At 41.1% G+C, this 15,622-nt stretch overlaps 1 protein-coding gene across 4 annotated transcripts in view; it reads left to right on the plus strand.

Annotated features, from left to right (window-relative positions):
• Positions 1–706: 706 nt before the first annotated feature.
• RAD50 (RAD50 double strand break repair protein) overlaps positions 707–15,622 on the plus strand; it is an 89,469-nt gene continuing 74,553 nt past the window's right edge. Inside the window, exons 1-2 of one of the 4 annotated variants that reach the window (XM_019027582.3) lie at positions 707–838; positions 3,652–3,735. Coding sequence is in view for 2 of the 4 variants with exons in the window: in XM_004042473.5 (XP_004042521.1) it covers positions 1,689–1,817; positions 3,652–3,735 (213 nt within the window). In the remaining 2 variants the exon portion in view is untranslated. Of the gene's footprint in view, positions 839–951; positions 1,818–3,651; positions 3,736–15,622 lie in introns of those variants that run through there. The other 3 variants (XM_004042473.5, XM_055386572.2, XM_063706781.1) reach the window with 3 other exon arrangements.

Genomic DNA, 15,622 nt, shown 5'->3' on the forward strand with positions numbered 1-15,622 from the left:
TTCTCCTGCCTCAGCCTCCTGAGTAGCTGGGACCATCGGCGCCCGCCACCATGCCCGGCTAATTTTTTGTATTTTCAGTAGAGACGGGGTTTCACCGTGTTAGCCAGGATGGTCTTGATCTCCTGACCTCGTCGGCCTCCCAAAGTGCTGGGATTACAGCTGTGAGCCACTGCGCCTGGCCAAGACAGTAAATTTCATGTGTATTTTACAATTTTAAAATAAAAAAAGGTCTTTAGTCTTTTCCCATTGTTTTATTACATTTGCTTTGCCAAGTAAGACATTCCTATATAATTTTAATGTTTTGTTCCATTAATTATTTTAAGTATGTTGTAATAACTGACACTTTCTGTTTTTTTTAACCTGGTACAGCAAGAGACTATTTCTCACTGGTCTTCCCCACTTGCATCCTTTGGCACATACATTTATGTATTAGGTTCTGTAAATTATTTGCTTGGGATTGTATGACTGGAGAAACATTTCCTACATTTTTCCAAGGCAGGCAGAGGCAAATTATACCACTACAGTAATTCCAAATTTGTGTTTCATTTAAATGTCCTCCACTATTGTTTCAGTAATTTTTATGTATGTTCCTCTAGGCCCTTAAATGTGATATCCCTCCATTAAGTTTGTTTCCAAGAAAGCAATATTCTCAGTTACTTCTGAGACAGGTAACTTCTCTTTCCCTTATTTTTAAAGATATCTATTGCTGGGAGCACTGATCGGAATGGATTACCTCTACATTCTTCGTATTTGCAGACTGCTTTTAGTTTTAGTTCCCAGACTTTTGGTCTTAAAGACGCCTTTACACTAAAAAATTACGGGGGACCTCAAAGAGCGTGTACGTGAGTTATAATTATCAACATTTACTCAATTAGAAATTAAAATTGGTATATCTAAGCGCAAGAATACACATGCGCACATTCCATTAACCGCCACTGCAATGGCGTCATCACATGTTATGTGATCACTGGAAATTACTACACGAACGTTAGAGAGAGAATGAGAATGAAAAGGAAAATAGTTTTGACATGAACTGACCCCCCTTCCTGGGTCTCCAATCCACCCCACCACTACCCCCATTCCAAGAGTCCCAGGATCAAGCTTTGGGAAGCGCCATCCGTCACAGGTCTTGGTCTCCCTTCCAAAAGTCAGTGCCTCTCCAGGCTGCCCATCCCCAGCAAAGATCCGGAAGTCCGCTGCCCCTGGCAACAGCACCCAGCACCTGGCCGTCTGCTTGGCCGTACCACACCCGGAAGTCGGAGCTGCGCACGCACCGCGGGACTCTGATTTCCCGGCGTGCCCCAGGAGAGCGGCGTGGACGCGTGCGGGCCTAGAGGCCCACGTGATCCGCAGGGCGGCTGAGGCAGGAAGCTGTGAGTGCGCGGTTGCGGGGTCGCATTGTGGCTACGGCTTTGCGTCCCCGGCGGGCAGCCCCAGGCTGGTCCCCGCCTCCGCTCTCCCCACTGGCGGGGAAAGCAGCTGGTGTGGGAGGAAAGGCTCCATCCCCCGCCCCCTCTCTCCCGCTGTTGGCCGGCAGGATCTTTTGGCAGTCTTGTGGCCTCGCTCCCCGCCCGGATCCTCCTGACCCTGAGATTCGCGGGTCTCACGTCCCGTGCACGCCTTGCTTCGGCCTCAGTTAAGCCTTTGTGGGCTCCAGGTCCCTGGTGAGATTAGAAACGTTTGCAAACATGTCCCGGATCGAAAAGATGAGCATTCTGGGCGTGCGGAGTTTTGGAATAGAGGACAAAGATAAGCAAATTATCACTTTCTTCAGCCCTCTTACAATTTTGGTTGGACCCAATGGGGCGGGAAAGACGGTAAGTCTTCAGTAGCCGCCTTCAGTTTACAGGTCGCTACGTCTTTCGGAGAATAAAATGGGAAGTTCAGAACTCTCCTTAGGAGCAGAAGCGTCCCTAGGGCTCCACAGGTGTAGGCCCTTAAAGTGCCTTGCGGTGTGGCCTGCAGGCTACAGCGACCTTAGGAGTTAGCCTGAAGCAGTCCCGGAAGGATGTCCGGACCTGGCCTGGGGACAAGGTTTCCTTAAGAATCCCACGATACCGGGAGCTGTCGCCGCTCACTCAGAGTTCAGTTCCCACTGGATGCCCTTTGGTCTGTATTGATGTTTTTAACGCTGTCTCCTTGCTTTCAAAGCATAGCATTCACTTCTCAGTAGTTGTCCCATACAAGAATTCCTTTAAAAGTTATAAAATGATACATACATGACTAAAGAGTTTCCAAGTATGCCAACTGTCCAAACATAATACATGGAAAATAAATGACTTAACTTCAAAATGTAACTGATGTAGTGGGGCTTAACTTGGAAAACTTCTCTTCTTAAAACTCAGTCAAAAATTTAACGTTGGTGCACGACTGACTTTTTTTTTTTTTTAAGCCGCGGGAATATTTATAAATTTGAATGGAAAGAATAACCAAGAGGCATTCTGGTCAGGAATAGTGGCTTAAGAAAAAGCAAGACGATGTCAGTATAGCAGGGAGAAGAGTCTAAAGGAAGGATTTGTGAAGAGTGTAGAAAGAGAGAAGGTTGAGAATTGAATGCCAAACTTGTTTACTTTTGTTGTTGTAAAAATGTTGTTTGTTGAATGCTTGGTATGTACTTAGCATTGTACTAAATACTAGCAGAAGGGAGAGTAGTACTGTATAGTGTTTATGAGGACTGGCTGCCTCAATACAGATTATTCGCTTCATTTATTAGTTGTCTGACTGTTGGAGAGTGACCTCACTGCTCTGTGCCTTAGTTTTCTCATTTATAAAGTGGAGATTAAAAATAGTTTCTACAGCTGGGCACGGTGGCTCACGCCTGTAATCCCAGCACTTTGGGAGGCCGAGGTGGGTGGATCACCTGAGGTCAGGAGTTCGAGACCAGCCTGGCCAACGTGGCGAAACCCCATCTCTAATAAAAATACAAAAATTAGCCAGGCGTGGTGGCGCATGCCTGTAATCCTAGCTACTGGGGAGGCCGAGGCGGGAGAATCGCTTGAACCGGGGAGGTGGAGGTTGCAGTGAGCCGAGATCACGCCATTGCACTACACCAGCCTGGGTGACAGAGGGAGACTCTCTTCCCCCACAAAAAAAAAAAAAAAAAGTTTCTACAGGCTGGGCATGGTGGCTGACGACTATAATCCGAGCCGTTTGGGAGGCTGAGGCTGGGGGATTGCTTGAGCCCAGGAGGTCGAGAGGTCGAGGCTGCAGTAAGCCATGATCATGCAGCTGCACTGCAGCCTGGGCAGCAGAATGAGACCCTGTCTCTTAAACAAAAAGTTCCTACAGCCTGGAGTTAATGTGAGAATTAAATAAATGTACGTAAGAGTGCTTAGTACAATTCAGTACTTAACTGTTAGCCATTCTTATTATTAACTTAAATTAGTTTAAAGGGTTTCAGTTGAAAATAATTATTTTTTTCCCAAGTAACAATTCTTCATATTAGGATAACTTCTTAGTTATATAGCATTTCTGTGAACTTACAGCATTGATTAACACTTAATCATATTTTTATTACAGGTTTTATAATGTCAGATTTTATCTATCTTTATAGTTTCCATGATAAATAATATTTTTGTAATGAATTCATATTTTATGATAAACTTCTGTGGTTCTCTTATAACGAAATAATGTAATTTTCTATTTCTTTAGACCATCATTGAATGTCTAAAATATATTTGTACTGGAGATTTCCCTCCTGGAACCAAAGGAAATACATTTGTACACGATCCCAAGGTAATGGTGCTAGTACAATTTTGTATTTTTATAATTATAAAAATGATAATAGCTTATTATAGAAAACTTGGCACTGGAAAAGTATAAAGAGAAATGAAAGTCAGCCCCACACAGTTTTAGCACCCGGTAGTAACCGTTGTTGACATTTTCATGTATTTTCCTCCTCCTTTAAATACTGTTTTATATAGCTGATGTCATACTCTTAATTTTGTATTCTGGGTTTTTTTCCCCACTTAACATTATCATGAAGTCCCATGTCATTAAAAAACTATCATCTGGGTATTTGGTATGTAAGTGTTTCTTTTAATCTTTATACTGTTTTGTATGTCTGAGATATTTTCTACTTAAAGTGCATGAACACTTTAGTAGTTATGTAATTTTCTTAGATTAGATTGCTTTCAGTTTTTCATTAAAATGTACCATGATAAGCCAGGCTTGGGGGTGTGTGCCAGTACTCCCAGATAGCTCTAGAGGCTGAGATGGGAGGATTGCTTCAGCCCAGGAGTTCAAGGCTAGCCTGGACAATATAGTGAGACCCACTGTCTAGAAAAAAAAGTATCATGATAAAAATCTTTGTGTATGAATCATTGTTTGAATTATGGTGTTTATACTATTCGTGTGTGTAAAGGACGTAGAATTTGGTCTATAGGTTTGTTTTTGCACATATAGAAGTGAAACAACAATACACACACACACACACATATATAGTTTATTTGTTTTTAGTGGGATCATGTGCCTCTCTCGCCGCTCCCTGACCCCAGTTCCACTATGTTTTTGTTATGTATTCTTCCAAGCTTTTTTCTGCTTATAAAACCATGCCTACATGAGCACATAAATGCATTCACACATACATATTTTAGCACATTAATATAATTTTATACTTCTATTTTATTGTTTTTAATTACTAAATTGTATTCCATTGAGTTTATATCCTATAGTTTATTCACTGACCCCCTGTTGATTATTATTTGTTTCTGCCTTAGTGTGATTAAAGATAACTCTGTAATTATGAAAATATTTATGAATTTTCCTCTTAGAAATGTAATAGTATTTAGTACATTTACTGAGTCCTCTCTATAATGACTGTTTCCCACCTTCTCTCTCCTTAAATCTACAATCTACTTTCCTTAATTGATGATTTTGCTTTGTACTTTATTGAGAAATAGGAAGAATCAAATGAGAATTCCCTTATTTTCCAATCATCAAATCTACGAAACTACTGTACATACGTGCCCATACTGTTTTTTCTTGGATAAATTATTTGTTGTTTTATCTAAACATGAACCAGCTCCTTGAAGGCTAGATCTCATTGATCCCTCTTATCCACCCAAGGATTTTGCCCTTCAGTTTTTCCGTCTCTCCTGGATCAGCAGTTTCTCTTGATGGATCATTCACATCAGCATATAAGCATGCTCTGGTATCTCTAGTCTTGAAACAAAAAACTCTCCCTTTACTCCAATTTACCCTCTAGCCATTACCTTTTCTCTGTTCCAATATATTTCCAAATTCATAAGATTTGTATGTCCTCATTGTCTTTACTTCATTGACTCCCATTTTTCCCTCAATCTACTCCATTCAGGTTTTCTTTTTTTCCTCCACTAAAAGTGCCTTTGTAAGGTCACCGGTAATCTCAGTGTGCCAGATAGAATGGTCAGTTTCTAATTCTCATTAACATCTTGTCAGATTTGACACAGTTGGCTATTTCTTTTTTAAAATATATTTCCTTTTTGGCTTTTGTGACACTATAATCTCATAGTTTCCTTCTTTCTCACTGGCTATACTTTAGTCTTTGTTGGGTCTACCTTTGCTTGATTTCTTTTTTTTTATGAGACGGAGTCTCGCACTGTTGCCCAGGCTGGAGTGCAGTGTGGCATGATCTCGGCTTACTGCAACCTCTGTCTCTCAGGTTCAAGCTATTCTTGTGCCTTAGCCTCTTGAGTAGCTGGGATTACAGGTGTGCCACCACACCCAGCTAATTTTTGTATTTTTAGCAGAGACGGGGTTTCATCATGTTGGCCAGGCTGGTCTCAACCTCCTCACCTCAGGTGACCCACCTGGCTCAGTCTCCCAAAGTGCTGGGATTACAGATGTGAGCCACTGCACCCAACCTGCTTGATTTCTGAAAGCCAGTGTGACAGAAGAGTTGGCCATCTTTGCATTAACCCTCTTCCCTATCTCTCTTGGATGAGCTTATTCAGTCTAACGGCTTTAAGTACTGGTTATGTGCTGGTAACTACCACATTTATATATTTGACCCTGACTTCTTTCCTTAACTCTAGACATATATGTCTAGCTGTTTGTTTGGATATTTAATGGGCATCTCAAATTTAACATGTTCAAAACAGAACTCTTGATTCCTTGTACCCACTTCCTGCCTACATTCTCAGCTCTGTTACTACCTCAGTACCCCACCCTCGCCAGTTTTGTAAATAATGTCATCATCCATACATAAGCAATTCTTACCTACCCTTCTAAAATATGTCAGAATTTGTCTGCTTCATTCCATCGGCCACTGTGTTCCTGTTCCAAGCCACCGTCATATTCCCTTTCAACTATTAGAATCATCTCCTGACTTGTTTTCCTGCCCTCGTTCTTGAAGCTCTCTCTTTCTCACAGAGTAATCAGAGTTGTCTTTTAAATATTCATTCAAGAGGGAATGAGTTGTTCAAAATCTGGGAGGAAAACATTGCATTCAGTCTAGTTGCAGAGTCCCTGAGCATGGTTGGTGTGTTCAAGGAATGACAAGGAAGAACAAGGGAAAATGGTAGAAAATAAAGTTAGAAAGATAGGAGAGACTAGATCCTGTAGGTCCTTGGATTCTAGTCTTATTTAAATAGGAATCTGTCTATTGGGAGATTTTGAGCAGGGAAAGGACATGGTCTGATTTATGTTTTAAAGTGCTCAGTCTGGTTGCTGAGAGAAGACTGTCTGTAGGTAGCAAAGATAGGAGGGCAGAGACAAATTAAGAAGATTTTGTGATGATCCAGGTGAGAAATATAGGTGGCTTGATTAAGGTAGTGGTAGAATGGTGAGAAATGTTTGGATTTAGGATGTATTTTGAAGATAGAACCAACAAATTAGCTAATGGTTTGGATAATGGTGTATGAAAGAAGTAAAAGCATCAAGCATAACTCCAAAGTTTTTGGCTTGAACAACTGGATAAAATAGTTTTGTCATTTATTATAATAGGGGCACTATGGAAAAAAAATTTGGGTGGATCTGGTTTAAACATGCAAATTAGGGATATGTGTTAAATATCCAAAGGAGATGTCCAGTTGGCAAACAGAAGTCTGTTCAGGAAAGAGATTAGGACTGGAGAAAGAAAATTAGGAATCATTAGTGTATACAGGTAGTTCCACATAGTTAATTTTTAAAGCCTGATGAGATCAAATAGTGAGTGAATATGGAAAAGATATTCAAGACCTTAACCTAGAGCACTAGAGCCGATGATGCCTTTAGAAATTGGGAAGAGGAGGAGAAGCTAGTAAAAGAGCAATTCGTTAAGTAAGGAAAACTGAGAGAGTAGTGTCTTGGAAGACAAGAAATAAAGTGTTATAAGGAGGAAATCATCAACTGTGTCAAATATGTTGATAGCTCAAGAAAGGAGTGTTTGGATATGTGGAGTCCGTTGTTGCTCTTGACAAAACCAGTTCCAGTAATCAGAGAAAAGATAAAGAAGTGAAACAGAATTATTTTATGAATTTTGTTGTAAGTGGACACAGACATAGGACAGTAGCTGAAGAAGTTAACAGGATAAAGGAAAGTGTTGTTGTTGTTGTTTTATTGTGTTTTTAAAAGTGGGATATACTAGAGCATTTGTAGACTGTTGGGAATGACTCTGGACAGAAACATTGATGCAGGAGAGGGGATAATTACAGAGCACAATTCTTGAGTAGGCAAAAAGAGATAAGATCCATTGCCCAACCGGAGGGGATACCAGGAACATCCACTGTTATCCATTGTAACAGGGATTTAGGCAGAGTATATGATTGGAAACTTTAGTGGTGAAAGAATGAGTAAGTTCTCTTTTGATTGCTTTTATATTCTCAAATGAAAAAAGAAATGAAGTTACTGGTTGAGAGTGGCAGAAGGGGTTGATTGAGCCTAGAAAACGTAGAATAGTTTTTAACCTCAGTAAGTAAATTGATTAAGGGAGGTGTTCTGGGATTACATGACAGTGTCAGGGGTTTTGTGAAAATTTAAAGAGAGACCAGCCATCATGGTTATGTATGTTTTTTCAGTCTTGTTCAGCCCAAGCACTGAATAAATTGGAAAGTTGCATTTATCCATGGTTGGGGATTTGGTAAATACTATGAAGGTAATGAGAAGCAAGGAATTGAGTACCGATACGGTTTGAATTTGTATCTGCCCAAATCTCATGTCAAATTGTAACCCCCATTGTTGGAGGAGGGGCCTGGTGGGAGGTGATTGAATCATGGAGGTGGATTTCCCCCTTGCAGTTCTTGTGATAGTAAGTTCTCATGAGATCTGATTGTTTAAAAGTGTGTAGCACCTCCCCCTTCACTCTCTTCCTCCTGTTCTGGCCGTGTAAGATGTGCCAGCCTCCTCTTCACCTTCTGCCATGATTGTAAGTTTCCTGAGGCCTCCGCAGTCATGCTTCCTGTACAGCCTGCAGAACCGTGAGCCAATTAAACCTCTTTTCTTTAACCAGTTTCAGGTATTTCTTTGTAGCAGTGAGAAAACAGACTAATGCAGAAAGTTGGTACCAAGAGTAGGGTATTGCTATAAAGATAGCTGAAAATGTGGAAGTGACTTTGGAACTGGGTAATGGGTAGAGGTTGGAACAGTTTGGAGGGCTCAAAAGAAGACAGGAAGATGAGGAAAAGTTTGGAACTTCCTAAGACTTGTTAAATTATTTTGACCAAAATGCTGACAGTGATATGAATAATGAAGTCTAGGCTGAGGAGGTCTCAGATGGAGATAAGGAACTTACTGAGAACTGGAGTAAAGGTCACTCTTGCGATGCTTTAGCAAAGAGACTGGTGGCATTGTGCCCCTGCTCTAGGAATCTGTGGAACTTTGAACTTGAAAGAGATGATTTAGAGTATTTGGTGGAAGAAATTTCCAGGCAGCAAAACTTTCAAGATGTGGCCTGGCTGCTTCTAGCAGTATATGCTCATATGTGCAAGCAAAGAGATCTGAAACTGGAACTTATATTTAAAAGGGAAGCAGAGCACAAAAGTTTGGAAAATTTGCACCCTGACCATGTGGTTGAAAAGAAAAACCCATTTTCTGGGGAGGAATTCAAGCCGGCTGCAGAAATTTGCATAAGTAAAGAGGAGCAGAATGTTTAATAGCCAAGACACTGGGGAAAATGGCTAGAAGGCATTTCAGAGATTTTCACAGCAGCCCCTCCCATTACAGGACACTACTCCCTGTGTTTCAGCCACTCCAGCTCCAGCCATGGCTAAAAGGGCCCCAGATATATCTCAAGCTGCTGCTCCGCAGGCTGCAAGCTGTAAGCCTTGGCAGCTTCCACATGGTGTTAAGCCTGGGGTTGCACAGAGAACAAGAGTTGAGGCTTGGGAGCCTCCACCTAGATTTCAGGGGATGTATGGAAACGCCTGGATGTCCAGGCAGAAGTCTGCTGCAGGGGCAGAGCTCTCATGGAGAAGCTCTGCTAGGGCAGCGCAGAGGGGAAATGTGGGATTGGATCCCCCACACAGTGTTCCCAATGGGGCACTGCCCAGTGGAGCTATGAGAAGAGGGCCACTATCCTCCAGACCCCAGAATGGTAGAACCACCAACAGCTTGCACTGTGTGCCTGGAAAAGCTGCACACACTCAACACCAGCCATTGAGAGCAGCCATGGGAGCTGACCCCTGCAGAGCCACAGGGGTGGAGCTGCCCAAGGCCTTGGGATCCCACCTCTTGGGTCAGTGTGGCCTGGATATGAGACATGGAGTCAGAGGATATTATTTTGGAGCTTTAAAATTTCAGATCACGAGGTCAGGAGATTGAGACCGTCCTGGCCAACATGGTAAAACCCTGTCTCTACTAAAATACAAAAAATTAGCTGGGCGTGCTAATGCATGCCTATAGTCCCAGCTACTCGGGAGGCTGAGATGGGAATCACTTGAACCCAGGAAGTGAAGGTTACAGTGAGCCTAGACTGCGCCACTGCACTCCAGCCTGGTGACAGAGCGAGACTTCGTCTCAAAAAAAAAAAAAGGATTTGGCTGGGCACGGTGGCTCACGCCTGTAATCCCAGCACTTTGGGAGGCTGAGGCGAGCAGATCATGAGGTCAGGAGATCGAGACCATCCTGGCTAACATGGTGAAACCCCGTCTCTACTAAAAATACAAAAAATTAGCTGGGCATGGTGGTGGATGCCTGTAGTCCCAGCTACTTGGGAGGCTGAGGCAGGAGAATGGTGTGAACCTGGGAAGCAGTGCTTGCAGTGAGCCAAGATCACGCCACTGCACTCCAGCCTGGGTGACAGTGAGACTCTCTCTCAAAAAAAAAAAAAAAAAAAAAAAGATTTAATGACTGCCCAGCTGGGTTTTGGACTTGCATGGGGCTTGTAGCCCTTTGTTTTGGCTGATTTCTCCCTTTTGGAACATGTGTATTTACCCAATGCCTGTATCCCCATTGTATCTTGGATGTAATCGCTTGTTTTGATTTTACAGATTCATAGACCAAAGGGACTTGCCTTGTCTCAGATGAGACTTTGGGCTGTGGACTTTTGAGTTAATGCTGAAATGAGTTAAGACTTGGGGGACTGTTGAGAAGGGACGATTGTGTTTTGCAGTGTGAGAAGGACATGAGATTTGGGAGGAGCCAGGGGCGGAATGATATGGTTTGGATTTGTGTCCTTTCAAATCTCATGTCAAATTGTAATCCCCAGTGTTGCAGGAGGGACCTGGTTGGGGTGATTGGATCATGGGGGTAGATTTCCCCCTTGCTGTTCTCGTGATAGTGAGTAAATTCTCATGAGATCTGGTTGTTTAAAAATCTGTCACAATTCCCCCTTTACTCTTTTTCTCCTGCTCCAGCCATGTAAGATGTGCCAGCATCCCCTTTGCCTTCTGCCATGATTGTAAGTTTCCTGAGGTCTCCCCAGTCTTGCTTCCTGTATAGCATGTGAAACTGTGAGCCAATTAAACCTCCTTTCATTATAAGTTACCCAGTTTCAGGTTTTTTTTATAGCAGTGCAAGAATGTACTTATACAACTATAATCTTAATATATTGACGTAATCCTCCTGTATGTAATCAATGTCTCATCGTTGCATCAGGGCCCTAGAACCTCATATGGGCTGACTCCATCCCTGTATGCCAGTCTTCCTTATCCTGCGCAGGCTCTGACTCTTCATTCTGACTCCCTCACGGGATGCTTTCCCATTCTGTATACACTTTGACTTCTGGTGCTGGATCATGTCCTCATTCCCCGCCCTTCTCTGATACCAGGTGGCCTCTTGCAAGGATGCCCACTGTACTCTGACCTGAATCTCCCCAGATCTGTGTCACTGAGAGGGTCACTCTTCTCAGTCTGATACTTTATACCAGGTGGCTTCTTGCAAGAATGCTGTGTCTACTCTATGATCTGACTTCCCCCTAGCCGACTTAACCCTCAGGTGGGCCCCCTTCTCATCATTATCAGGCTCTGAATCCCCACACTATTCCCTGGCGTGGACACTCTGCTTCTGAGCTGGATCCCCCCTATTTGTGGATTCCTCTTTCATCCTGCTGGAACTCGGATACCATTGGACTCTTGAAACTCTGTCTATGCCAAGCTGTTTCCCCATGAGGGTACCCTTCTCAGCCTACTCAAGCTCATTTATTCCACTCTAGGCTGAGTTATGGGTGCCTTAACCTTCAGCTGGCATGAACACGCACCTTCTTCTGCCCCACCTAATGGTTTTACGACTAGATTGTTTGGAGAAAGAAGGGTTTTTCTTATTTTTTATTTTATTCTTTTTGATAGAAATTGTTCTGAAGTATAATACACATTTCTTTGTTTTAATAATTCAATCTAAATTACACTTCACTTTTGAAGTGACTCTTCTTCAATAAGAGTGTCAACAACAATATAGTGATAGAAATGCTACAAGATAGCCCTTGCTTGAATTCTATTTACTAATTTGGTGTTTGCTGGGTAGCTAGGTCCTCGAAAAGTAGATGCCATGGAGAATGAGTATGTGTATTTGGCTTGCTAGTCAGGAACACTGTAAAAAAATTAATCTTTTGCTGCATAAATACATAGCTCCTTAGTTCAACTACTGTGGATTAAACCTTCAGCAGAATGCTCTCCTTATGATGAAATGACAGAGTCAAGTCTGGGCTTTCAAAGCTTTATACTGACCTCTGGCCACCTCCTCATTGAAATGTCTGTATCCTAAGAGGCTGTTTCTGAGTAGCCAGTTCAGCGACTTCTTCCTCTTTACCTCCATCCTCAACCCTTGTCCAGTCTGCCTTCCTATCTCTCCTCGATTATTCCCTGCTTCATGTCTTGTCTCAGTTCACTCTGTTCACCCTAAAGACAAAATAATTCTTCTAAAATGCATGTCTACTTCATGCAATTCCCCTGGTTCAAACCATTTAGTGCCATCACCTTAAATCCAAAAGCCTTACCATGTTTAGAAGGCTGTTAATTTCTGAAACATTTTAGGATGATACTCTTCTTTTCCCTACTTTCTATGCCAAACATTCTGAAATTTCTGTAGTCACGTAGTGACTCAGATCTTCTCATCTGGTTAACTTCTACCCAGATGGGTAGAAGTTTCATTTAAACGTTAACTTCCTTTAGAATACCTTACCTGAGCTGTCCTAGATAGGTTAGCTGCTCCTGCTTTGTACTCCCAGATTATCCTGTACTTATGATGGTGTTTAGCACACCTTGTCTACATTTAACCTATCTTGCATGCTTCAAAGGAAAAAAAGTCTGTCATTTTGAACCAAAACAACACATGAAACCTACAAAGTGCCTGTAAATATTCGTTGAATGATTAATTGAATTAGTATCAAAGTTAAATTCATGCCAAGAAGTCATTAAAAAGTCAAGAAAGGATCTTTAATGATTTTTTTTTTTTTAAAGCAGAATCCAGTACTTGTGATTTGGGTTGCAACAAAATAATGAGTATCACACTTATACTCGCAAGATGAATAACTGTAACACTGGAAAAGTATGTGAAACAACTATTTTCAGGCATTGGACCACAGATAATGCAGGGCTATATTCTTTGAGAAAGGAGAAACATAAAAGGTGATTCTGCATTCATTCCAGCTTTCTACCTGGGAACACTTTGTAAACTTTGGCACATGGAATTGGAATCCAGTAGAGAGCTGGGCAGAATTGGGCATCACTAGGCAGATGAAACAAAGATAGGATTTTGGATTTGCTAAAGTGACTGGAAATTGTAGAGCAGAGTACTGAAGTAGGGTTGTTGTGCAGAGATGGTGTACCAGAAATCTGCATAAGGATCTTTTGAGTCTTTGGCCAAATACTAAGCTATCCATGTATAGGATGAGATTTAATGAGGGCTAGTAGAGAACAACTACCAAGGTGGCAAGTGGGGCTGTGAGTGTTGTATTCTAAAGGTCACACAATGCTGTGAGACATTTGAGTCCTGATACGCCAGAATGGAGTGACCTTGTGGAACTCTCCAGTGTTCACTTGAGACCTCAGAAAGGCCCACCTAACAAATACTGAAACCAGGTTTTGATAGAATCAAGCCGAGTTGCCAGTAAATTAACTGGCTGCTAGAACAAAACTCAAGACTTTTTAAAGGAAGCCTACTCAGTCGAAGCTCTCAATGTGGCATCTACAATGTGCAGAATATAATTTTAAAAATTAATGGGAATATGCAAAAGAAAATGTGGTCTATACCTGAGAAGGGAAAAGTGAGTAGAAGCAGATCCAGAGATGACAGATTTTGGAATTAGCAGACAAGGATTTTTTTTTTTTAATTTTTTTTAAATTTTTTTTTTGAGATGGAGTCTCACTCTGTTTCCCAGGCTGGAGTGCAGTGGCACAATCTCGGCTCACTGCAACCTGTGCCTCCCAGGTTCAGGCAATTTTCCTGCCTCAGCCTCCCTAGTAGCTGGGACTACAGGTGCCCACCACCATGCCCGGCTAATTTTTTTTTTATTTTTTTATTTTTAGTAGAGACGGGGTTTCACCATATTAGCCAGCCTGGTCTCGAACTCCTGACCTTGTGATCCGCCTGCCTCGGCCTCCCAAAGTGCTGGGATTGCAGGCATGAGCCACGACGCCCGACCGGATTTTTTTAAAGCTATGATAGATAAGCTCAAGGACTTAAAGGAAAAGATGGACATAATGTGTGGGAAGACATCTAAACAGAGTAATAAAAACTATTAAAAAAGACCCAAGAAGCTGAATGCATCACAAGCAGCATAAACATACCTATGTTGTACATTACATTCAAATTGCTCAAAACTAAATATAAAATCTTAAAAACAGGTGGAGGAAAAAGTAACACATCATGCAGAGGGAAAGAATAATGAGTATGATTACTTCTTAGGAAAAGCAATCTAAACCTGAAAACAGTGGGACAGCACCTTTAAGGTGTTAGGGAATAAAAGTTAAACTCCTATATCCAGCAAAAATATTCTTTGAAAATTGGAGGTGAAATGGAGAACATTTTCAGATTTAAAACAAAATGGTAGAGGTAATTTGTTACAGACAGGCTTGCACTATAGTAATTGTTAAAGAAAGTTTTTGAGGCTGAAGGAAAATGTCGAAAATGGTTGTAAATTAGTCCTAGAGTAAAAGCTGCTCTAGGTCCCCCTTTACAGACCTTAACAACAAAGGTTCAAAAGAATCCAACTGTTTGTTGCTCAAAAAACTTAACTGCATGCCAGAACAAAGTTCAGTACTCATTAAAGGAATAAAACAAAATCTTTCACCCAACAATACAAAATTCACAATCAAAAGTTAACAAGCATCCAAAGAAGCAGGGAAATAGGACCCATAATCAGAGAAAAATCAATCATATGAACAGATCCAAAATGAAAGAAATAATAGAATTAGTAGATAAGAACCCTAAAACCTTATTATAACTCTTATAAATGTACTCATAGATATAAAGGAAAACATAAGCATAATGAGAAAAATGGAAAATAATTTTTAAAACCCAAATAAACGGAATAACGGTGTTTTTGTATATAATGGTACAAATAGGTTAAAAGCAAAAGGATTGAAAAAATATACTGTGCTAGCTAATGAAAAGAAAGCTGAAGTGACCATATTAATACCAGACAGAAGACATCAGAACTAGGGAAAATGAGACATTTTATGATTATAAGAGGTCAATTTACTGCAAGGACACAAAAATTCTAAATGTAAAACTTCCAAATATGTGAGGCAGAAACCTATGGAACAGAATGGAGAAATACACAAATCTGCAAGGTCTATTGGAGATCTCAATACCCATCTCAGTAGAGAAAAGAAGAAGCAGATGAAATATCAGTAAGTATATGGAAAATTTTAACAACACTGTTAACCAAATCAACCTGATTGACATTTATAGGACATTCCATTGAACGACAGCAGAATACACGTTATTTTCAAGTGCATGTGGAACATTCTGTAAGATAGACCAACATTCTGGACTGTAAAACAAGTGTCAATAAATTTATAGTAAAGTCATAGATAATGTATTCTGTGACTACACCAGAATCAGCAGCAGAAAAATATCCGGAAAATCCCCAAATAATTGAAAAATTAAGCAGCATACTTCTAAATATTACATGGATCAAAAAAGGAATCACAAGGGAAATTAGAAAAAATACTTTAAATGAATCAAAAATATAGCATGTAAAAATATGTGGGGTGCAGCTAGATAATGCTTAGAGAGATACGGTAGAAAAAAAACCAATCAGTATAATTTGCCACATTAACAGGAT

Source organism: Gorilla gorilla, chromosome 4 (genome assembly GCF_029281585.2).
Source record: "Gorilla gorilla gorilla isolate KB3781 chromosome 4, NHGRI_mGorGor1-v2.1_pri, whole genome shotgun sequence".
In the NCBI taxonomy this organism is placed as follows: Eukaryota; Metazoa; Chordata; class Mammalia; order Primates; family Hominidae; genus Gorilla; species Gorilla gorilla.